The 25,400-nt window shown below is 37.3% G+C and overlaps 2 protein-coding genes across 2 annotated transcripts in view; one reads left to right on the top strand and one right to left on the bottom strand.

Annotated features, from left to right (window-relative positions):
• Positions 1–1,536: 1,536 nt before the first annotated feature.
• SAXO2 (stabilizer of axonemal microtubules 2) lies at positions 1,537–12,023 on the bottom strand. The gene is made up of 4 exons (XM_009984596.2): positions 11,983–12,023; positions 5,665–5,844; positions 4,230–4,432; positions 1,537–2,588 (listed from the first exon to the last, which is right to left on the bottom strand). Exons 1-4 carry the CDS (start codon positions 12,021–12,023, stop codon positions 1,609–1,611), a joined length of 1,404 nt encoding a protein of 467 aa, XP_009982898.2. The 3' UTR covers positions 1,537–1,608.
• A 151-nt stretch (positions 12,024–12,174) lies between these two features.
• Positions 12,175–25,400, top strand: part of EFL1 (elongation factor like GTPase 1) — an 80,047-nt gene continuing 66,821 nt past the window's right edge. The window contains exons 1-11 of the mRNA XM_086620164.1: positions 12,175–12,199; positions 12,869–12,971; positions 13,646–13,713; positions 13,886–13,970; positions 15,384–15,517; positions 16,145–16,282; positions 17,090–17,304; positions 21,668–21,791; positions 22,687–22,763; positions 22,903–23,039; positions 23,842–23,964. Of these exons, the coding sequence (XP_086476290.1) occupies positions 12,881–12,971; positions 13,646–13,713; positions 13,886–13,970; positions 15,384–15,517; positions 16,145–16,282; positions 17,090–17,304; positions 21,668–21,791; positions 22,687–22,763; positions 22,903–23,039; positions 23,842–23,964 (1,192 nt within the window). The 5' untranslated portion in view covers positions 12,175–12,199; positions 12,869–12,880. The remainder of the gene's footprint in view (positions 12,200–12,868; positions 12,972–13,645; positions 13,714–13,885; positions 13,971–15,383; positions 15,518–16,144; positions 16,283–17,089; positions 17,305–21,667; positions 21,792–22,686; positions 22,764–22,902; positions 23,040–23,841; positions 23,965–25,400) is intronic.

The raw sequence follows: 25,400 nt of genomic DNA, 5'->3' as shown, positions 1-25,400 counted from the left end.
GTTCCACAGCTTTACATTGCTTGTGCTCATGTCCAATCCAAAACATGTCTTTACCAGCTGAGGATGTGAATAATCTTCAGAGAGAAAAGTTTTAATTGAATTGTTTTTTCATTATATTACAAAAACACAGTACAAAGACAAAATTACCTAAAAGCAATTGATGCTGTAATAATGTCTGGAGCTCTTTCATGCAATGCTTTCATGCACAGCTAATATACTTGTTCAGCTTTCTTCCTTGCCGTATGCTCCAGTTCCTGCTTTCAACGTGTTTCCATCACTAATCTTGGACCTTTTATTGGTGATTTGGCTTATGAAGTATAAGTACATAATTCTTCAGAACCCAAATGACTGCCCGATACCAATGCGTACAAGATATGCAATGGTGAAAAGAAATAGTACTGCAGTACTGTGATAGAACATGATAATACTTTTAATCATAAAACTATTTATGGAGACCTGCTTAAATCATCAATAAGACCGAAATCAGTTCATCTAGATTTCTGAAAATCAGGTAAAGTTACATACAGAAAATACTAAATATCTTATACAGAAGCATAATCTTTGCATGTACAATTTCTGTAAAAAATTTGTGTATTTGTAACAAGTAATTCTTTGAAAAGCAGACTGACTGAAGCCAGGCTGCCTAGAGATTTCTGCATCTCGGTTGATATTTCTTTTAACTGGGTTTACACTATTTTCTGTTATCTCTACAAACACATTTATAGGTTTTTTTTGCCATTTTCCCCTTCAGGCTGCCTCTGCAGTGAACTTTGGCAGTGATAACAGGCTGTTTAGCTTTAAAAATGTGATAGCAGGATCAAAACCTGCAGTGGATACATGTTAAATTTTGAGCCTGATTCTCTCTGCTTCCTCATCATTTACCTCAGAAACTCGAAAAACAATCATCTGTGAAATCTCTTTGTGAAATTTGATTAAATTTGCACACTGGATTTAACAATTACTCAGATGGGGAGGACACACACTTACTGTGTCAGTGTCGAAAGCTTTGCATCAGCTTTGTTTTCTTTGGAAGTAAGGCTGAAAAAGCACCATCAGGGAAATTAGGAAACAGTCTCTACTGACCTGATTTTTATGTCTGAGTGATTTTAAGTATGTGTGCAGAAAAAGAGCAAGGTCACTTCTTGTTAATTGCTATGAGAAATCATAGTGAAAAAATCTTATCAGATTACTCAAAGCATTGATAAAATTAAACACTGAACTGATGAGCTAATTATTTAGATTATTATAGCATTATTTGTTTAATATGAAAAAGAACGTACGATCAAAAGATGCTTGCATTTTGCGCATACAATCACTTAATTTGCAGAAAATCTGAAAGAATTAAATGTACAGTACATGTGCTTGAGATGGAGCATAATGAAATCTGCATAATCAGAAAAAGAATAGAAGCATTATTTGTACGAAAATTGGCAAATCTTTATTAGTCTTGTAATAAACGTCTGGTTTTGCTTTGATTTTCTTCGAGCTATTTAAATGCTTTTAAAATCAGAATTTGCATTATTTAATTTGCTTTCCGTGTTATTTGAAGAAAAAATGAAGTAGTAGAATTCCATTTCACCAGGGTGCTTGAAATACTGCATTGAAGTATTACGACACAACAGCTACTTCCTTTGGAATGGGATTACTGTTTGACTCAGAAAATTCTGGAGTAAGCTGGTGGAAGAATTTGTGACCATGAGAATCTGTGTTTACATAGACATAACCTGGAGGAGATGGATAATTTGCTGGGCAGATCTCTTGTTTCTTTGGTGTGTATTCTGTGCGATACATAGTTCCATCTTGAAAAGGTGCTGAATTAGGAATAGCATGAACAGGTTTGAAACTTTGCACTGGAGTGATCTGATGTGGGACATAATGAGATTTGAACGTAGTTAAATCATAAAATTTTCCTGTGGGTTTTGGAATTTCCTCTTGTTTCTTAATAATCTCTTGCCGACAGGTGCCCCAAGCTTTAAAGTCTTCCTTTGTAGTAGTATTCCCTTGAAAAGGAGCATTGATTCTTCTTCCATTCGAAACTGGTCTTATGGGAACAGCAGGAAGAATGTCATGCTTAACATAATCAAGATGGCTTGTGGAGTTAAAATCCATGTTGCCTGGGGGTGGAACGTACTCTTTCATTTTGCGGACCTCAGGCAAGGAGACCAACCATGGCTGAAAACGATCCTGGAATTCAGTGACTCCATTAAAATGAACATTGGATCCGACTTTTGCATATTCAGGCTTGCAGCTTTTTGCCAGTTGCCCAGGTAGCCCTTTAAAATCATTCCGGTGGGTTGTGAGATCTTCAAAGGGTTGGCTGCTTGGCTTGTACTCTTCTTTTGATCTTACGAATTTGGGTCCCAGTTGATGAGCAATATAAGAAGAGCGATGGCTGGTAGTACTATCAAAAGGCACATCTGAAAGCTTGGCTACACAAGGAGGTTTGAAACTTTGTCTGGGATTCAGTTCCCGAGGAACAAAGTCATCTTGAAACGTAGTAGAATTTCCAAACTTCGTGGTGGGTGGGTGGTATGTATGCTCCACCTTACTAGTTTCCCTTCTTTGAACTTCCCATGACCTATAGTCGTCTTTAAGGCAAAAACAAAACTTCACCATACAAGCGTTATTACTTAAGACCATTCCTTTAAAATCAAGCTAAATTCTTCTGGTATTAAATTTTGCAAAACAAAGGAAATGGATGTGAGAATGATGTTATCTGCATGTTTGTGATATGACAAAACTGTCTTCTATTATTGCTGTGGTAAAAACAGACAGAAAAATTGTACCTTATTTTGATTATTTTCTCAATGAAAAAGAAACTGTTGCATGTACATATTTCATATTTACTGTGTTCTATACAGAAAATTGTCATATACAGGTTTTATATACAATATCTTACATTTTAGAAGTTTATGCAAATACACAAGACTGAAAGCAACCTCATAGGTCCATGGGTTATGTTCACTCCTGATTGGGAGAATTCTCTCATAATTTCCATATCAGCATCACATCATCTTAAAGCTTGTTGGGATTTTTTTTTTTCTTTGCTTCTATGGTTTTTTACTAGCAGACTGTTCTGCTACAGTTACAAATCTTACTGTCTAGTCTAAACATCTTCATGGGCAGTTGAAATCAATTTGTTGTCTTGCAATCACTGTACTTATTTCAGCGTCAGTGTTTTTTCACCCAAAGATCCTTCCTCCCTCTTTAACTGCTAACACACGTTTTAAACGAAGCAGTTGCGTGCTGTCTTAGCTGTATGCTGAGACTAGGCTCAATTATTCATATTTGCTAGCTTACTACTTATATTTAGGCTAAATAGAAATAGTTAAATTTTGTTATAAATTATTTACAATTAATAAATAGAAATAGAATGTATTTATATAAATGCATTTCTCTCCAGCATAGGCCTAAGCTTAAAGAAGCTAGCAAAAGATAACCGTGGGGTTTTTTGAAGGGCCTTTTTTCCCAAATTTTATCCTTCCAACTCTTTCTGTCACTGTGCTCTCCAACATGCAGATAACTTCCTCTTTTAATAGCCATATCTGATTCTCATTATTTCAACTATCTTTTCCATATCGCTGGCCCTCATAATCAGGAACATCTAGATTTTCATCACTCTAGTAGATCATATCTCATAATTTATTTCTACTTACTTTTCACCAGGGCTACAATGCAGTACATGTAACAAATTCAGTAACACATTTTATGTACAAAATTTTCTACTTGTATAAAGTATATCAAGGTCGCTCATCAAAATGACTTGAAAGGAGATTTAGTGACTCAGTGCTGACCATTGTAACAGAATAATTTGTGTCAAAACAGCTCATTATCAGGATGATATGCAAACTCTACAGTACACGAGAGAAATCTGAAATCAACTTTTGACCTACGTTGTGGAAAAACATGTGTTACATGAACTAAAACTATCTAAAAGATATATTGGCACTTTAATTACAACTGACTTTTGCCCGAGATAGCCTAACCAAGTGTATGTTTTAATTTTTCTCCTTCTAGCCAAGAAAACCTTAGAGAAGGCTTTTTGTTCAGAACCAATAAATATCCCCTCTAAAGAACTGTGGTGCTGAACATCTTAAGGCATTCTCACCTGCTTTCTATTATGTCTTACTCTCTGGCCAGACTACGAAATCCAGTTTCTAATATAGACAATTTGGAATACTACCTTCATCTCAGTTATTTCTTTTTCTAAAGGCGGCATATATTATTACCTTGATAGGTTGGTATGGTATCCAATTTTCGTCCTGCAGTGTGTTTTCTCTCTAGAGGTCTTACTAATGTCACTGGTTGTATTTTATGAGCATTATAATCTTTCTGGTATGTGGTTCCCAGTTCTATCTCTCCCGTCTTTGGTTTATATTCTTCCTGTACTCGAAAAGGTCGCTTCACAATATCATATGGTAAATAATCAGATCTGAATTGGGGAAAAAGAAAACATGGGTTAAAAACTTTTTTCTGATGGAGTCACTTTTGTCACTTTTTCATTATATGGAAAAACAACAACTCACAATGTTTACTCTGAAAAATCATTCTGATGCCATATGTTACAGGGATAGCAAGGAGGAAAGAATCATAAATATAAATATCATAAATCTATAGGGTGTCTGATGCATGATATAGCCTTCATTCAAAGGTAGATAGTGAAGCAACTTTTTCAACACTCTGAGTCTCATTCCAAGTTTAAAAATATTCTTTAAAATGTCTGAAAGGAGGCTAGAAAAAGTTGCAGTAATTTTACAATGAAATGATCCAGAAAACAGAAGCAGAGCAAAGATCAAGCTACTACGAGTGGTAGCATTTACTAATTGTATGAGTAGAACGGAATATAATCAGAAACACAATATCACCATTTTTATACAGGCACATTACATTAAAAGAGTATATTACATACGGAGGTGTTTAAACAGTATATGCAGTACACAGTCAATCTTGAAGAGGGCCATTTGGCCTCTCTATGTATGTCCCTTTTGTTTTTTCGTAAACAAATAAAGAAGTTTCACCTGTTGCCCTTATAGCTTAAAAGAAAAAACAATAATGGAAAAAGTAAAGGTTTATGTTCCTGTCATATTATTAATGACGAATGAGTGATGTCTTTTTCTAACTCTTTGAAAGATGCTCTTTAATCTTGTAAGCTTAACATCAGAGTCTGTGCACTGACAGGACAGACCTACTGAACCCCTTTACAGCTGGCTCTCTTCAAACTCCTAATAATTTAGAACTGTCTGTAAAAAAAAAAAAAAAATAAAATCCTTTTTCTTAAGGTTTCATTTTCCCACTATCTCAGCTTCCACACGCATGTTACAGAAAGTTTCCCAGCTTGCCAGCTTTTTCAGACTTGGTGAGACCTAGATTTCCAAAACAGGCTGAAAGTAAGGACAAACATTTTAGATTATCTTTACAGGTTACAGGATGCAGTAAAGAATGCAAATCTTTTTGTATGCGTGCTTCAATATTTTTTTATGACCGTTTTGTGCTAACTGTATTTCTGCACTCAAAATTTATACTTTTAAATACGTTAAAAATGTAAAGAATGCAATGATTGCATTTTGAAAATGATTGCAATAAAACATTCAGTCCCCCCTTCAATGAGAAAGTATGAGAAACTTTATAGAGTCATTGTAAAAGATAGTGCTTCAAAGTGTTTACTTGAAAGTTGTAATTCCTTCCATTTTCCCACGATGCATTTGGTACTCTTGTTTCGGCTTAAGGCTCCGACGAGGAGAGATGTTGCTATACTTGGGATATTTTTCCACATACTCTGTTGTGAGGCATGGCTGTTGTCCATTATCATAAATCCTTGTGGGTTTATGAGGGCAGCGATGGCGCCTGGATAAAACATATCAGATGAGATCATTTTTAATGGTTTCATATAAGGGGAAAACCCATGCCCCAACTTCTTCTGGGAGTCAATAACAACAGGGAAGATTGGACAATGTCAGTAGCTTGTATTTAAAAATCTTTTCTAAGTGATAAAACCACAAAATAACTGTGCTGATGGCATAGGTCCCAGAGCACAGTATACTAATACAGTGATAAAGTATCATTATGCAATTTAGTGCTTATTACAGAACACAAAGGATGGATAGAGTTGATCTCAGACCTCCTAAATGATGCTACCATCATTTTCCTCTCTTTTTTTAATCATTAATGACATTACTAGCCCTACTTGTAAAAACGAGTAACTATGCTTCATTTCTCCTCTTGTATTGTCTCTTTTTTACTGTTTTCCCCTATCGCTTGTCTTTTTATTTCTGTGCATCTACTCATCTATTTTCAGCACAACTCTTGATTAACCCTTTTTGATTAAAATTTTAGTGGTGTGAAATCTCATCTGCACTTCTAATACGCTGCAGGCCATTTCTGACTTTTACACCTTTTTTTTTCAAGGACTGACTAAATCCTCTATTCAAAAACTATGTTTGTTTAGAAGCAATGATGTCTTTTTTTTGTTAATAGGTTTTATTTCACTTACATCTGCTTATCATTGATGCCTTTTTTAATGACACCATTGTGTTAAAAGGTGTTAAGAGGTATATCATGACCTAATTTATTACTTATACCTTGCTGGTTTGCATAAATTATGCATGAAATTAAAATGTACATGTAATTTTCTATATTACTTTGAAAATCTTGTTATATTCATTCTAATTTGCATAACACTCCTCTCTGGTAGTTTGTTTCAAGCATAGTTTTAAAATTTTGTTTTGGCTGATGTGATTATTTAATCACTCCTTTAAGGAGATATATAATGAAAGATGCTCCTCCTACTTGTGGCTGACAACTTGCACTACTGGTTCAGACATAATCAAAGGGAAATAACAAGGAATAAAGCATAATTTTTTAAATAAATGAGTCTTGTAAAATTCTGTATATGAAAAGCAAAAATATCTACAGAACAAGAAGGGTAAAAGTGTACAGCTCTCACTGGGTACAAATGAATTCAAGTTTCAGGAAGCTAGATATCCAAGGAATAGTCCAAAGTTCTGCAGAGAAATTTAGGTAGTACTGAATACTAAAAAGGAAAAAAAAAATTAAAGCAAGGTAAAATAGAATACAGAAACAGACATGAAGGACTCCTGCTGGGAAATGTAAAATGAAAAAAAAAAAAGTTATCTGGAACTGGAGATTCCTAAAGCCGCTATTAGTTTGAGCTGCCTGACTTTGCCAGCTCAGTAGTTCAATAAATGAGAAATGAAGTAGCCCTGTCTAAGAAGCCAGATCCTTTCAAAGCCTCAGGTGCTTACTCCTTTTCCATCAAGCCAACGGATAGCCAAGGAACAACTGAGACACCTATTCAGAGTATAGCAGGGAAGGGAAAAAGAAATAAGAGGGAAAGAACAGGAAAGACAGGAAAACAAGGAGGTGAGTATGTGCTATTTCTCAGCACAGTGCTTGCCTACCACTACAGTTTTCACGAAATTCGATCACCACCTTAGTAATGTTTTTTTCAGTAAGTATAAACAGCATATGGTGTGTCATGTAGCATCTAAAAATAACAGCTAAGCAGAAACTAAAACCATTGAATGTATGTTTTGAAAGCTAGTTGAAATATAGGGTATCAAATTATAACGTTCTCCACATATTTTAGGGATACAAGTCAAAGGAATTTGAAACAAACAACATTCATCTACAAAAACTTCATTTGGACAAGCTTCAGTTTCATGGAATCATAGAATGGTTTGGGTTGGAAGGGACCTTAAAGATCACGGAGTTCCAATCCCCCTGCTGTGGGCAGGGATGTCTTCCCCTAGATCAGATTGCTCAAAGCCTCATCCAACCTGGCCTTGAAAACTTCCAGTTTGCCATAAGCTGGTCCAGAAGACCAAACATCAAGCCAAACACATTCTCTGTTCTGGTACCACCAGTCTTTAGAGATTTAACTCTCACTATTTTCTATGGAATATTGTCAGTATATCCTCCATATTGCTGAATGATCATGCTACAAACAGAAATAGATACTAGAAAAATAATTACTTGCAGAGTGAGCCTGTAGTTCTTGGTAGATTCAACAAATAGGTGAAAGTAACCTAATGTGTCTCTCCAAGGAAAGAGTTTTAGTAATTGCATTAGAATTCAGTGCTGAATCAAAAATGTCCTTGATCTCAGTCATTTTTAGCATATGAAATAATTATGAAGAGCTTCTAACTATGCACAAAATTACTTGGATTCAGACAAGAGTGTTCAGGAGATCCTACATTCTACTCTGTGCTGTGAATGAATTTTAGTGGGCCTAAAAGGCAGTGCAAAATTGCCTTGTTTTAAACGTTAGTTTGACCTGGAGAAGAGATCAGGGTTTTTTTGTTAACTGATAAATCTGCTTTTGGATGTTGTCCAACTGCTAAACCAAGAGTTTTCATTTAGATAATAACTTTACAAAACTGATTACGTAGGGCATCGCAGCTCTTTAGGGAGACGATGCTAAGAGTCATCACCCAGAGAGCACGGGTTACAGCTCTGATAAACATGTTACTCACGATTTGACACAAACTCCTCGAGTCATTATTTTCAAATTGTCACCTGCAGTTATCTTAAGTTCCACCCCAGAGTTCTGATAATTCAAATGAATTTGGTGAGAATACGCCTTCCCCCACGACTGACCGATGCCTGCTTTGATAGATTATTCTCTTTCCATTCTTCGAGGGAGGCTAACTATCTTGTGGCTTCATAAGGTCTGAACAGATTCTCAGCTAAACAAAATTGACAGTATATGCTTTGATTCTTTTAACAGAATGATGCTGAATTTCACTTATTTAGAATTTGGCATATATATAGCTGTTTTTTATATAGTGCTAGCAAGACCCCTAAAATTTTCCCACAAAGCATTTTCCTCCCAGAGAAATAGATTAATAATGAGAAAAGTTTAATGTTTATCATCTTAAAAATCTTATTAAAAAACCCCCATGATTAAAAGTTTTTTATTTTTTAACTGCCAGTGCACACGCTGGGGTCTGAAAGACAGAAATTACTTATGGACACTGTATTATTGAGAGTCATCTGCTTTCCTAGTGTTAACGGATCTGGTAGGTTTTATTTGGATTGCGTGTATTTACATGTGGTCAGTATAAAGATTTAAATATGCCGTATTTTAGAGAAATCTTCCTCTTTCCTTTTAACTTACATTTTTTTTCAGGAATCCAGATTTTTATGATCATGATAGCAAAAGTGCAATAAATGGGGAATGGCTGGCAGATTGAGAAGACAAAGCAGTAGTTTATTTTTATATCTCAAAACTAAACTTCTGTGCGTTTGTATTTTGTGATTATCTTTTATAGTAGGCAAATACTCTTATGGAGTGCAGAGTGTTCATCTACCTCAAAGGCTTTATTCTTCCCTTGGAGGCCGTATTTAACAACTGGTATTTGCTGTTAAGACGTTTCAGTCGAGCTAGGGATCTGAAGCCAGACCGCACTTGCTAGCAGGGGGTAATTTTCTCTTGTATTAAGTTAACACAATTGGATCCTACAGGAAATAAGAACATAAAAATATTTCCTCTCTTTATGGATCAATCCCAAATAAGACTAGCTCATACTTATGCACATTAAAAATACACCACTTCTAAAATAAGAAATGGATCTGGAACATCTTACAAAACAATACAGAATCCAGCCATTACTCTACACGATGTAGTTTGGAGAATATTTTTGTGGTTTACTAAAAAAACCCAACAAAACCTCCAATCAAACTTATATCTCTACCACAGCAGCTTGAAAATGATCAACATACCGCCTTGGCAGCATCTTATGCTACTGCAGAAGTTTTAAAGTCTTAAGCTCAAGAGGCTAGAAATTATGTCAGTTATTGAAAATGGAAGAGTCCCCAGCATTGGGCTTATTTTGTAAATTGATCTTTGAGCATGCTCAGCACTAGGTACAATTCCAGTGTTTTTTGCCATTACAATTATTTGTTGATTTTGAAAAAGATCACCTAATAGCCACAGAAAGTGATTTAATCTGATAAGAAGGAATCTATTCAAAATCCTCTTAAAAATGTTGTAACAATTATTTCATTAAGAGCTCAAGGCTGCAACCTCTAAGCATGAACACTAGCACTCAGATGTGAGCCTTTAATGAGTGGATTGTGTCTGTTACAATGAAAAAAAAAGGTCATGCTGGAATTTTGGAGGCTCTTCTCACTTTCCCTGTAAAGAGAAAGCAGAATAAGGTTCTGTTTTCCTGACTTTCCTCCCCAGTGTTTGAAAATTTTTTCTGTTTTTTTTTTTTTTATTCTATGAACATCTAAGAAAGATTATTTCCTTCTATTTTATTATTTAGAATAGAACAGCAATTATATCTACACAAAATTTCCTGCAAATAGCTAAATGATAACTTCTACAAAATATTGGATCTTTTCCTTTGTTCTGAAATCTCTTCTGAGATTGTGTGTAGGCATTGCGATATCCAGGTAACACTGCCAAGCGACCAGTCTTCCCCTAAAACCAGAAACACTAGAGCTACCCTGAAGCAAACACAATGTGCTGCCTAAACCAATAATGGCTTAAGATTTTATTGACTGTAAAAACTTCAGTGATGTTTATTCTAAACCTTAAGTTTTATGCATGTTTTATTCAATTGTTCACATTATTGAACTGGGTTTTTGAATTGACAATTTTCAGTTGAGTCGAATCTCATTTTGTGCTGTCAGATTGTGTTATCTCGCTGTCTTTATATTTTAGCCTAAGCCAGATTTGTTCTCTCATCACGAAAACAATGTGTTCCAACTCTTCATTCATCTAGGACTTCTGAAACAAATTTATGGGGCAAACTACACCCACAAGCCTTGGCCAAAAAGAACATGAGAAGCTTTACACACTGCCTGTCTCTCATCTCTGTCTACAGGTAAAAACCAAAAGTGGCTGACGAACAGACAAACCAACCTCCCACTCAGAAACACATAAGGAGAGTGTCTGCTTTATAAATCTCGAAATGAAACCTGTAGTTCATGGGGCACTTTGCAGTCGCAGGGCTGGCCCTGTTTTTCCAATAGATAGTGATCACACACTTACATTCTTATGATGACTCTCCTAGTACACAGTTGTTAGACTTTTTTTTTCTATATTAAAGACTGAATCTTTGAATCCTAGGATGATTATTTTTTATGTTTTTTTTTTTTTAAGTAGACAAAGAAGAAATTGAACATCTTAACAGCACTGACTCCAAACCTATAAACATACATCTGTATTTTGCACGGTTTAAATCCCTTATGATTTTGGGAAATCTGACTTGTGAATTTTTTTACCTATGGCATTGATAACATTGCTTATAGATCTGTGATGCTAATTTCAAACAAAAAAATCGCCTGCTGTTCCCTCTTATGCCAGCTTCCTTGGGACAGAGAGAAATATTTCTCCGTATTGGATCGTTGAACGTAAAGGAATAGTGGGGCTTCCCTTCACGGGGCAGAGGGACGTGATGTTGGACAGGCAGACATGTTCAATCTGTGCTAAAGGCCTCAGCTCTTGCGCAGGTTTCTGTCAAGGCTGATTTAGCCAGAACTCTTCTGAGGGTCCCTCTCTCCACACGGTGGAGTTGGCTCTGCTTTATGGAAAACCCTGATCCTGAGGTTTGGTTTAGGTGGCTTTGAAAGACTATCTCTATTCTTTTCACTTTAATTTCATTTAAGATCTGCTTTTTCCCCAGCTTGATTAAAACATAAAAATATTATTTCGCATTTACTGAGAAGATCCCTTTCAGAAAAAAGGGAAGACAGAAAAAGTTGAAATGCGAATTTTACCCAGCTTCTTCTTTCCCGTTGCCGAAAGTATTAGCCCCGACCAGGCACGGGGATCCCGGCGAAACCGGGATGTGCGAGGAGGGGGACAAGACGAGGGGTGTTTCTCCGGGGGTGGCGCTGGGAGGGCGCGGCGTGCCGAGGGGGAGCCCCCGCCATCCTCCGGGGACACCCTCCCGGGGCCCCGAAGTCTCCCCCCGCTCCCCGAAAGCGGCGGCGCCCCGCGGGGCTGCTTACCCGCAGGTGCAGATCTCGCACAGGCACCGAGGCGGCTCCATGCCCGCCGCCGCCGCCTCTCCGCCGCGGTAACCACGGAAGCGCTCCGTCGCGTGGCAACGGCGGCGTCCTCTCGGCGAGCGGCCTCCGCCGGCTTCCGTCCGGCGTCACGCACCGGGGGGCGGGACCGGCACGGAACGGGCGCGGGCTTCCGGGCGCGGCGCCGGGCGGAGCGGAGGTGCGGTGTGTCCCGATCCTGCTCCGCGAGGCGCCCGGTGGCGCGGGAGCGGGACCGGGACCGGCCTCGCGGCCTCCGTCCTTCCTCGCGTCGTTCCCTCAGCCCCGGCCCGGAGCGCACCCCTCGCCCCCGGAGGCGTGGCGGCGGTCTCCGGCGTGGAAGCGTTGGGAAGGGTCTGCGGCCCCTTCCCGAGGCACCGGTCCCTGGGGCGGCTCCGCGGAACGGACGCGTCGGAGGGCCCGGGAGGAGCGCGGCGAGGGGCTGCGGCTGCCGTGGGTGCCCGCTCCAGGCGGGGCGGAGCGGGCCGGGACGGGGGTGGGGCGGGCCGGGCCGCCCCCGCCTGTGTGCGGCCTGGGTGCGAAGGGCGAGGTCGTGCCTCTCCGGGGCACCGCGTGGTGCGGATTGCTGAGGCGGCACCGTGTTCGCACACAACGAGAAACTGACCGGAACCCGCCCCGCTTCTCGGTGAGCGCGGGAGCGTGCCCCGGTGTGGCAGGTTTGTGCTGTCCGGGTTTCGTGGGGACGGCGTCTGAGGAGCGTGACGCGCGCCACGCGTCAGAGGAGGTTTTCCTGATGAGTAGCTCTGGTTAAAACTTACGTAATTAAAAAAAAAAAAAAAGAGCTGTTTCTTAAATTGCCTCCTAAATAAAATACTTTTCTCGTACACAGAATTAGCTAACCATGGCCCTCACAAGCGTGGGAAAGATGGTTGGCCTCCAGAAGAAGACTTCTGGAATCAGGAATATCTGTATATTAGCCCATGTGGATCACGGTAAGGCAGGTGCATTCGACTGACGGAAGCCTTGTGAGGAAAACGTGTGTGTGAATGAATGATGGTGGGATGTTTTGGTCTCTGTTTTAAAGCAGTAGGTTTTCACGGATTTAGTTTTAAACTGTCTTGATCCTAATCCGGAGAAGTAAATTTGCTTTATGCACATCTCTGTAGTCATGATGCAGCTTATCTTTTAGAACTTGAGAGAGCCTTGCACTGCAATAATTTGGAATAGTTGAAACTGAATGTTCTCTACTTTCGTGATGCTGAATGTTGGCATGAGTTAAATATATGTTTGTGTGTGATAGGCTGTTGTATTTCTATGTTTACTCAATGGATTAAGTTTGTTATGTAGGTGGAAATAATAAATGTTTGGGTTAGGAAAAAATGTTTGTTCTAATCGCATGTTGAGGTTCTGACGTACTGTTTGTTATTTCAACTGCTTTTCTGGTCATGACGGGTAAGGTTGCATCCAGAAATAAATTTGTGTGCATCTAACAGGTGAAGTTGAATAATTGGATTTTTTTTTTAAAGTTAGTTTGTACTTCCATGGCATTTTAAAGCCTTTATTAATGTTGCTATCTCACAACACTGGGTGTTGTCAGCATTCGTAATATCATCGCATCTTTTTCCTTTGTATTAATTTAAACCAAGTAATTTATTTTTATTTTCAGGCAAAACTACTCTAGCTGATTGTCTGATATCTAGCAATGGAATAATCTCTAGCCGTTTGGCAGGAAAGGTAGGGTTATACTGTCATTTTGAAAAAATGCTAATGTGTATGTGCTGGGTTTGTGAATCAGTGATGATTAAGGAATCTCATTTTCTCGTAGTCATACTCTTTGACAGTTTATAAGTAACTTGTGAAGATAATTCTACAGATTTCTTACCTTTTCTTTTGTTTTTGCATTCAGCTGAGATATCTAGACAGTAGAGAGGATGAACAGATCCGAGGAATAACAATGAAATCCAGTGCAATTTCATTGCACTTCGTGAAAGGTAAGTTGTTGATGTTGGTGAAGTATAAACTTTAATATATATTTTTGTTAATTTTCTCTGTCTCTTTATTGTTGCTGTTGAGTTTTTTTTGTATGCAACTTTTACTTTTGTGTTTCTCAGTGTTAGGCCATGATTCTGCAAAGACTTAGGCATGTATTCAACTGTCAGCCAAGATAATGAAGTTCCATTTTAGGCTTAGGAAAACCACCTTCAATCGTATTTCTGACCAGAGGCAATTAGAATAGTTGCCTTTATCTTTTCATTTTAGATCTAAATCTTTATATTTTTATCTTAATCTTTGAAATAGTGTCACTGAAAGGCAGGATCTTCTTTCAAAAGATGTCATTTTTTTAACGGATTTTGTACAGTCTTATCTTTACTATACTTCTATGCCAAAGTGCCTGTTATACTTTGCCATAAATTATTCAGAGGGCTTTTTGTAGTGTAGTTACAGTCTCATCTTTGTTATGTCTCCATTTTCCTCACCAGTCTTATTGTCAGCTAGAGGAATGGAAAACATGAAATGCTTTACGAACAGGCTTGTGCAGAAAAAAGAATAGCTAACAGAAAAATTGCAGGAGCCATTACTCTTTCTATATCAGCTACAGCTGATGAGAAAAAATTGTTGAAATCAATGATCTTCCAGCTAAGTATTGTAAACTGTGGTTATTTTATTGTTGAGTCTGACATGACCTTACTTTTAGTGGTTAGAATCTTATATATCTGTTGTTTTCCTGTTGTATTGAAATTTAGTCTCTAATACAACTTCTTAAACAGGAAAGTCATTTGACCTTATTTTGATTGTGACTGATGATAAATGCAGTGAGTTCATAAAAAGTTGGCTAGAGAGTGTCCGCTCAGCAGAATTTTTGGGGGAAGTAGTGTAGAAAGTATTTAAAACATCTCCTATATTGGTATATTGAAGGTATTTTAGTAACATGGGAGTCAAAAGTGTTTTTTTAAAAAAAATCACAAGGTTGAAATGAGGCATTTTATGAAGAGTGTAGAGTTTATTTTTTGTGATAATCTGTTATGATTTGTCTTCAAAATGCAGACAGCAACACAGTTGAGTTGTGTTTTAGCTAGTGATCTATTTGTAATGCTGTTATGAGCTTGTTCAGGTTTTCCTTTTTGTTTGATTGGCTGGTGTGGTTTTGGTTTTAATTTTCTGAAGGTAGCTGGGCATTGACAGGTGAAGATTGTCATTGAGTGAAATTAAAACCAATCAGGCACAGGCCACTAGATGGTATGCTGCAGACAGTCTTTCTGTCCTCTTGGAGTTTTTCGTAAGCGTGATGATTACTGCAGGTTTGATTCTTGGAAGTTAGTAATAGCTTAAGCAGTATAACTGGATGGTTGAAATAAATATTTTTGAAAACTGTTCTGAAATACTAATTTATTGTTTGATCCTAGGTGATCAGGAGTATCTGATTAATTTAATAGACTCCCCAGGGCACGTGGATTTTTCTTCAGAAGTATCTACTGCTGTCCGACTATGTGATGGCTGCATCATAGTGGTGGATGCTGTTGAAGGAGTCTGTCCGCAGGTGAAATGAAGTATATTAAATAAAGAGGGTAGAGAAGGCAGTAAGCAAAGTGTTAAGTGTATTATGTAGAAATAAAAAATGAGCTGGTTTAAGGAGTTTTGTAAAATTTTTAATAAAGGATGATATACTTGAAGTATGAAAGAGCATAGTTAGTTTCATAGTTGTGCTGAAAAACTGAGCAGCTCTGGTGAGTGGCTGTAGTGATGTAGGGTTGAAACAGTGAGTATGCAGTTTTTCAGGTAATGGAATGTCTGTATAGAGAAGAAATAAATGTCCTAAGGGAAATAATTTAATATCTTTACATGTGCTTTTAGGGTGTTGAAAGTGAAAAAATATGCAAAATAACATTAGGATTGCTTTTATTCATGGCATACTTTTATAAAGAGGGTTTTTTTTGTTGTTGTGGGTGTTTTTGCCATGAAATTCTGCCGTTTTGCAGACTTCTCTAATAACTAACACTGTGTACTGTGGGAGTCAGTTTTCTGGTTTGAATATCAACCTGTCCTTTATTATATGTTTAATTAAATTTTAGAATCATATTGTCGTTTTCTTCAACATTCCATCTCTTTTGTGGTATAAGGCTTTCTGAAATGCATTTTTTTTTTTAAATTATTTCCTTCTTCATAGACTCAAGCAGTTCTACGGCAAGCATGGCTAGAAAATATACGTCCAGTATTGGTGATAAATAAAATTGATCGCTTGATTGTGGAGTTGAAGCTCACCCCTCAGGAAGCGTACTTGCACCTTAAGAATATTTTAGAACAGGTATTCATGCTGTAATGTTGTGTTCACACAGCAGATTTTGTTGAGGATTTTTTCTTCCCCCTTTTCTCCCTTCTTGAATTCAGAGACACTAGTTTTCATTGCCTCATAGCTGGAATAAATTTAGTGCAGCAGAACCAGTTTTTTCTTACTTTGCAGGATCGAGCACTGTAACATCTAGTCTGATGTTTAACATTGAAATACACAGAAGTTCATTCAGAAAGCCCCTGATAGAGAAAACAGTATTAAATGCCTCTTGATGTGTCACCAGGAAGAGTCTTAATTTTTAGAAATATGCTGAATTTTTTTTTTTCTTCCTGTTAAATTGCTTCAACTTCTTTGGAGGTAGACAAATAATATCTTTAGACTTCTCCTGATATTGATGGATTTATGTAGGAATAAAGTTAATTCATCAAGTGAAGTTGCCTTCAAACTTGTTTTTTTCCCCCTTAGCTTACTTTTGAGTGCTTATCAATGTGGTTTCCCTTTGCCCTCCTTTGTTGTTTGTTTGTCGACAGTAACAGGTTCCTATTTCACCATTCCTTGTTCTGAGAGACATGATATTCTATGTCTGGTTCAATCCTGGAGTAGCTAACTTTGATTTGCAAAGTACATGGTGTTTAAACATTAGTCTCCTCAAACTGTTGTCTTCAAATGGATAGGATTAGATACCCAAGGTCTGTTTTCTTGCTTTTTGAAAAAAAAAAAAAGTCTTTTTTAATATTTTGGAGAGTGGGGGAAATTGCATTTTAGTTGCAAGAGTTGGGAAAGACTGATCATCTTAGAGTGCTTTTACATATCCTCCTGTAGATCAATGCAGTCACTGGAGCACTCTTTACCTCTAAAGTCTTAGAAGAAAGAGCTGAGAAAGAAACAGAAAGTGAAAGTATTTCAGATGCTGCATCAGGAGATCAAATTTATGACTGGAGTGCTGGCTTGGAAGATACTGATGATTCACATCTTTATTTTGCACCAGACCATGGAAATGTGGTGTTTGCCAGTGCAATTGATGGCTGGGGTTTTGGGTAAGTCTGGGATTTAGTTGCTGTCTCTTTTATTTGTTTTCATTAGTCTTGAAGTACTTTCCGTTGCTTCATATTTCTAAAGATTTTTTTTATATATTTTTCTGTGATATGCAGCTGTATATAATCAGTTCTACTATGGTATTAATGCTGCACAGCTGAAAGTCATCTTTGAAATCACAGCTTTGTCAGCTATGTGAGGGGAACCCTTGTCTTCCCGACACAGCGGCTGCTGAGCCCGCTGTAGCGTCCAGCCTAGCCTGGTAAAGTTAGTATTTTGTTGATTGCTGACATGTGATAGGCTGTAATAGAGCAGGCCGAAAATTGCAGCAGTACAGGAGCTGTTTCACAGGTAGGTTGGACCTTCCAGCTCAGGGACAGTGACGTTCGTAGCAAGCATAAGGCTTGCTACGCTGGAATCAGGGGCAGTAGTTTCAGCTGTCCGGTTTGGTCCCGTACAATTCTGGGTCACAGCATTACTCTGATCTGTTTTTTCTGTACCAGACTTTGACTTGTTCTGGAAATTATGCATTTGTTCTCAAGTGTTGAGGCTTATAAGTCTTAATCTGGCTTTTTTTCTGTTCTTAATTCAGGTGCATTTCTTATCTCTTGTTACCTAATATCTTTATATTTTCATTTCAGCAGTGGCTAAAGAACATTGCAGAGATGTTTAAGTGAATGTAAGAATTTGGGGATAGAACAATTTCAGAAATTTTTCTGGATTACTGTGTTTGAGTTTGTGATCAGTTCTGTTTTTCAGTCCTGTTCTAGTAGTTAGTTTCAAAGGGCAGCAGGCTAGCAGAATGATTACACGTGTTCTGATTGGTAGCCACAAGATGGAGTCGTTGTCTTCATCATGAAAATAAAATTAAAACACTCAGTAATACAGTCCATGTCTTTAGTATTGCAAAACCTTTTAAAAAAAAAAATCAGCTCTAGGACTTTTAAAGTCAAACTTTTAAATACGGTTCTATGCGTAGTCTGTAGTCTAACACAAAAATTTCTTATCACTGCAGAGAAAAGGAGAAATAAAGAGGGCTATTTTAGTTTAGTTATCCGTCATGAATAATAATAATTTATAAAAAGAAAAAACAGAGTCTAAATGGTGTAAAGGAAATGGAAAACAAATCTTCACATTCTGACGCGTTGAAAGAGATCTTTTCATAGAGGATGTGAATGAGGGGAGACTTTATTTTCTGAAGGCTAGAGGGGGTTTTCTGATGCTTTTGGTGATTTGCACATTAAAACACATCTTTTCAGAAGTCTTCCATTCCTACGTGGTGCCCACAGTCACTCATCTGTTTTATGATGTGCAGGGAAACAGTATTTGGATTTCTTTAGGCTTTAGCTTTCTTAACTTGTAACTTTTTGTTGAAATTCCATGCAAAAAATGGATTATGGTAGTAAACTGTTGTTAACAGGGTATTTGGGATGCAGCTGTTACAGAGTTGTTGAAGTTCAGAGTCAGAATATGAAGATTTTCTTTGGCAGATACTGAAATGATTTAGAGCTATCTGCTATTTTAGTCCTGTATGGATAAAGATTGGGCAATTTTCAGCTTTTGTTTTGGATACTGAGGAAGCTGTGGAAGGGAATAAATGATAACAAAAAGCTAAGTTTTTGTTTTGTGAAGTTCAAAGGTGGCCTCGGTTTAGCATTAGTATTCTAAGTATGCTGCTAGGGAATGCTAAACATTAAGAAAATGTTTCTTAAGGAAAATGATACAATGGAGTACTTTGCTTTTGAGCTTATTGTAACAATTTAGAAGCTATTTCTTAGATGAAACTACTTGATATTTGCAAGTAAATTATCAGCTATTAAGAATTTAAATGTTACAGAGCTACATTCTGATATAAGCTGTGGTCGTAAACACCCTATGATCACCTCTGTAAATGAGAAAGCGAGCATATTGTTCTTAAATGATGGGTGCATATAGCGGTTGTTTTTGTAAAAGTGAGGCTTGAGATAGTTGTCTTCCTTTCATGATTTCTTGTCCTCTGGTAATTTCTCTGCAGAGAGAATTAAATTTCATTCAAATGTGGCAGAAAATTAATTTGTTTCTCTGGCACAGAAGTTTATCAAAAATACATGAATTTGAACTGTTTGGCACAGGAGTTTAGTCTTTGGTGTACTTCAGGGTTATGCATCTCATTCGTAATAACATTGGGGCATATACAGAAAGGTGGAGAGGAAAATGTCTCTAAAACAGTGTTTAGGGGGTTGAGAGTCTCCAATTTGTTGTTTTCAGAGGTAAACCGTTATGTTAATTTTCTTTTTTTATTGTTTTTTCCTCAAAGCTTTTAGCACTTGGCATGTGTTGGTAAATGATATTTCTGCAGAGCGGAATGTGTGATAGATGATTAATGGTACGTGCTAGGGTACTCTGAAGTGGGATGGTAACTGGTCAAACTCTAGTCGGTTCTTTGTATTTGTTATATACTTGCCACCTGAAATGTCTGTCAAGAGGCTGGAGTCTTACTGGCAGAGTTTCTATAAGGCTGAAATCCAAATATTGGTTATAATTTAGCTTCAAATGGGGGAAGAAATGAGCCAGAGGTGACTTGTCTTTATTTTTGTGTATTTTGTGTATATTGCTCTACTGGAGAGGATTGATAGGCTTTCTGTTTATTCTATGCCAATACTATACTGATACAGGATGAACTTAAAAAACTTGTAATACTTTTATTGAATATGAGACTAAAAGTCATGTTTGCTAAGGTTCCCCAAATTTTAACCCCCTTCTGCTTTATATGTTGAAACTTTCTTTAAGATTATATTAATTGAACTATCCACGTGCAAGATTGTATCTCAGCCAAAAACATTTTTGCGTGTAACTTAGGCAAGGGCTGTTAGTATTCTGCTGCTGGGTCTGGATCAGGCTGTTTATACACAATAGACTATTTTGTGTTAATCTATTCTCTATCCCACAAAATGTGCCTACAACTTGGACAAATGACAGGACTCCTATCTGCTAGTTTTCTTATTTCTACCCATCCTAATTCTTTTTTCCCCTCACATCTTGAGTATGTTTTAATGTATGTGTTGAAGCTGAACAAAAATCACTGGCTGGCTGATACTACTTCGTTTCTTAGGATGAACAGGCAGGCCCTAGTTCTGATAAATCATATAATGGGGGGGTAAAAGGAACATTTTCCTCAATTAGTTTCATGGGATACTTCTGGACTGCCAGCAGTACTATGTGGTGACGTACGGAGCAGTGGAGTGTTTCTTAGTTGAGGCAAACCTTGACTGCTGTTCCATGGTTGTGGGTTCTGATCCTAAAGGTATTACAACTTGTCATGGCAGAAAAATTTAAGCCATTAGTCAGTGCCAACCTCATCCAGTGCAATTAGTCCATATGCTTTTCTCATAATCCTAGAGTGTTGAAAGAATGCCATAAATACATATGCAGGAGCTGCTGGCACAAGAAGGGTCTCCCCCTCTTCAGAGTTTGGGATAGTTTCCGGAAAAAAAAAAAAATCTCCTTTTTGATCTTAGTTCAGAACTTGTAGCTTACGTCTTGCTGACGTGGGCATAAGTGTGTAGAAATTTTGAGAACTCTGGATTTCAAAGAACCATTATCAAATAACAAACAGGATTGTTCTGATTGTAAACATGTATTTTTGTTTCTATGTGCACAAGGAGCAAACTTGCGAAAATTTTTTCTATTACAGCTCACTGAACGCTTTTGGCAGGGAAACCATAGAATGTTCAGGAGTTCCTCTTTAGGTTGTAAGCAGCCTACTTTCATTAACTTGTGGGGACCACTGAAAAACAATTGACTTTATAACACAATTTTGAAATACAGTTTTTAGAATGTTTTCTGGGTTTTACTCATTATTAAAGCAATGATTCAACCAACTGAGAAGTGTGCTAAGTGGTTAATTTAAAAAATAATTGCCACCATCTGATGGCTCTAGGGTGGCTCAAAAGAATACTTGATTTTTAACTTGTACCATTCTGGTCACAGACTATAGTTAAATGTGTTATGGGACATCTTTCAGAGAATAAATTTGAAAGTCACCACATAAATATTTAGAGCTTTTGTATTATGCTTTTAAGTTTTTATTGGGCCAGTATTACACAAATACTTACTTCACATAAACAAGTTCAGCCTTGAAGCTGACTTGAAACAAAAGAAAAACATACAAATACTGCTGACATTTTTGAGCTGTTATGACTAAATATTTTTGCAGGTGTAAATGTTGAACAATGTAAGCTAAAGTGAAGGCAATTGGAAAAATGGGAGTAAAACAAAGATTGGAGGTTTGCGTGTGGTTTTCATGTAAGCTGCCCTTTGCTTAGGCTGATAAGCACATGTAAACAGCATTACGCTTTTATCAAGATGCATTTTGTTTCCTTTTAGCATTGAGCATTTTGCCAAGCTGTACAGCCAAAAGATTGGAATCAAGCCTGCAGTACTTCTGAAGACTTTATGGGGAGATTATTATCTGAATACAAAAGCAAAGAAGATAATGAAAGGTGATCAGGTAGGGAAATTGTCAGAAAGATTACCTGTTTTTTATTTTGTTTTGTTTTGATTTTTTTTTTTTACTCTATTCCTTGTAGTGTATTCTGAAAATTAACCTCAGTACCTTTTCACTCAACATCAGTGGAAATATAAAGTCACTAGGATAGCCCTTGGTGAAAAGAACATTCCAAATTTGACCATTTGAAAGCTACGTGGAAGAAATGTCATCTAACAGTGCTCACAGTTGCCCTTAAATTTCTCAGTTCGCAGAATAAGGGATGTTCCAGCTTCTAGGATTCAGAATAGAGTGAAACACGCAAGATGAGTGGAAGACTAACAATGTGGAAACCAAAGTAGTGAGTGGGTCTCGGTCTTGTTCGAAGAATCCTTCAATAGCTAAGGATTCAGGATATTCACATTTATCTTAGAACTTAGGATTTAGAAAATCTTTTTGCCTTCAGTGAGAGCCCATCGAATGCTACTGAAACCCTGGCCTGACAACCGCAGTTCTGTTGCATTAAGCGTTTCCACCACTGAAAGTTAAGAGAGGGTAAGGGAGGTTACCTGTTTTTATTTAATGATGACTTTTTTGTATTTTCATAGGTTAGGATTAATAGTTATTAAAAGGGTGATAACCAGGCTCAAGGTAGACATGTTCTGTATTTATCAGACTCGTTTTCTGAAATTGCCTTGTCCTTCACTTCTCAACCTCATGTTCAGTTTGGGCCTTACACCTTTCTCGTAAGGCAGACTGTCGAAGTAGTGATCCTGTGTAGAAACAGAGAACTGTCTTGATTTCTGAATAAAGGTTTTTACATGCCCCTTATGAAAACAGTCAGTTAAAAGTGCAGTCCTAAGCCTATTGTGAAAGTGAGGAACTGCTGGTAATTAGCTGTATGTTTATGTTCTACCAGTCAAAAGGAAAGAAACCTTTGTTTGTGCAGTTGGTGCTGGACAACATATGGAGTCTGTATGAAGCTGTTATGAAAAGGTGAGAAATCTGTTAAGTTTTCATGGAATCTCTTTCCTTGTACTATGGTGATTTTTGAAATACTCAAACAAGAAATGTTGTAGATGCTTGTTATCTATTGCTGTGGTGGCTTTTTATCTGTTTGTCATTTTCCTTACAGAGACAAAGAAAAAATTGAAAAGATAGTCACCTCTTTGGGATTGAAAATAGGTGCACGGGAGTCGCGGCATGCAGACCCTAAAGTTCATCTTAATGCCATTTGTAGCCAGTGGCTACCAATATCTGATGCAGTCCTCTGTATCCTTAAGGAAGATGCTCCTTTTTGTTCTGTTGGCAGTTCTCAGACTTCAAAGAGTCTTTGAACATCACACACATTTCAATGTGTGATTTGATTTCTTCTCTTGTTTTCACATCTGTGCCTATGCTAGCTGGACTTATTTTCTCACTTGTAATATTAAGTTACGTATCTACAGTTAGTCTTACATTTCTACCAACTTCCTGCTTTTGCATGCATCCTTTTGTTAGGAAAATATGAAACTGGAGGTAGTTTAACAATACGCTTTCATTATGTAGATTTATATACAAATTTTAGTGGTTTTCCTGAAGGATAGGCCTATCTCCTTTGTATAATAGTATCTTAGCTCTTCTGTCCACGGGCTTCTGTAAGTATCTGGTGTTACGTTTCAGGCATATGCATTCTTAATCCAAGTCAGCCTTTGCTCTTTGTCTGCTGTGTAAACGGTCTTCTCATCATTTATAATGTAATACATATTATAGTAGGTATGCACAAAGTATGGATGTATAAATACTAATTAGTTCTAGAAAGCTTACCCCAGTTGTGCTATTCTTAGTTTCCCAGTTGCACATAAGTGAGCGACTCCTACCTAACTATCCATTCTGCCCTTGGATAAGTGGGAGAAGTAGTTGCTGACTTGAGAGGGAGTTGTATGTGCTGTTACAGAGCTGGATTTAGCTCTGTTGTTGCTGGCATTTAGTGCATGAGGTTGATTTAAAGAAGCAAACATTGAAAGCATTTGTCTTCCTCTTATGTGCATTCAGTAAGGAAACATAAATATATATCCTTAGCAATGTGTTTTAGCCATGGTGTGTAATAAACTTCCCAGTCCTCTTGACATCACTGCAGAGAGAGTGGAAAAGCTGATGTGTGTTGGAGCTAGAACGTTTGATTCTTTGCCACCAGAAACTCAGGAACTGAAAAGTGGTGAGTAGATGTTCTCCCGTTAACAGGAAGGTTGTTTCTATCTTGGTGGTTTTGTCTTCGGATATTAAGATGTGTAGGAATGTCTACTTAGATTTGTAGTTATTTTACTTGTAGTAGCTTGTTGGTGTTTTTCAGTGACATATTCATAGTGTTATGTCTTATATTTATGACCATACATTTTTCTTCAATCTCCTATGTTCGTGGTTTTTAGAAAACTCAAGCTGCGGGTGATGTAAAGGTCTGAGATGCTGACAGTGGGGATTTTGGAAGGATATGAGGTTAATATTTGGTTTTAGCTCTAAACAGTAGAAATTATCATGTAACTGAGAATTGAATATTGTACCAACATCTATATTAAAATAGTTAATATTTAGCCGGTAGGAGTTTGAATTTGGATTTCATTTTTACAAGTACGTTGATTAACAAGGCCTGGCTTTTGGTATCTTAAATTAAAAAACGTTTTCTGTTGAATTTATTGCTAAGTAGTTTGTGTACTGAAAAGAAGTTAAGATATAGCTTAGCTGTTACTACAAACATTATCACTGAGTATTTCTTCAACATTTCCATAGCTCAAGGCATAACTTGATTTCTTAGTTATTTCATCATATTCCAGAATGATAAAAGATTAGCAAATAAAACCAAGAGTCAGAAGACTTGCAAGGCAACAAATATATTTTGTTATCCAGAGTGTTAAATGAACACATAAAATCCTGATATTTTGAAGTTAAAGTTTTGCCATTTACTTTGGTGAGATCATAATTTCATGTCCAATTCTGGCAGAGTTTCCAGCTTTAACTAAGAGTTCCTCCTCAAGAAGGATTTAATAGTGTATTCGGATGCTGTTATGTCTATATGCAAAAGTAAGGAAGAGGAAGTTCGATATTACCAAGCCCTGTGCTATAAAATTGTAACAGGGACTGGAAAGACTTTGTTCAATGATTCAACTTTGCTGTAGGCAGTAAAAGAACTGTATATAGGCAGTAATGAAAATAAACTTGGTGTACAGGATGCAGGAGAGCTCATAAGAAGCTCATATTCCTTTTTCTGTCTTTATTTATAAATGTAAACTCTGTTCATGTATATCCTTCATAAAAATTGTGGTGCCTTGGAAAGGAGAACAACTTCTGAGTTTGTTTTCCTGAAAGACAGATGAGAACTACTGAAGCTGAATTAAGTATTTAGCGGAATTGAAAATCAAAATTGAAACTGATGTGACGGATGTAATGCTCAGTGGTGAGCAAAGCTTGTAATTCTCCACATGTATGAGATAATCTCGGTGGGGTAGGAAGTTCTATAAAATGAAGTGATTTTTTCCCCCTGGATTTGGTAGTCTGAGAAAGAATGTTCCCAAATGATTTGTTCAGGTAGGTTTGTAGGAGACAGATAGGCCTTCAATGTATGATTTTTTTATATCTACAAACATTCTTTCTAACTGA

This window comes from Tauraco erythrolophus, chromosome 14, assembly GCF_009769465.1.
Source record: "Tauraco erythrolophus isolate bTauEry1 chromosome 14, bTauEry1.pri, whole genome shotgun sequence".
NCBI lineage: Eukaryota > Metazoa > Chordata > Aves > Musophagiformes > Musophagidae > Tauraco > Tauraco erythrolophus.
The sequence above is the reverse complement of the archived record's forward strand: the minus strand, read 5'-3'. Positions and strand labels throughout refer to the sequence as shown.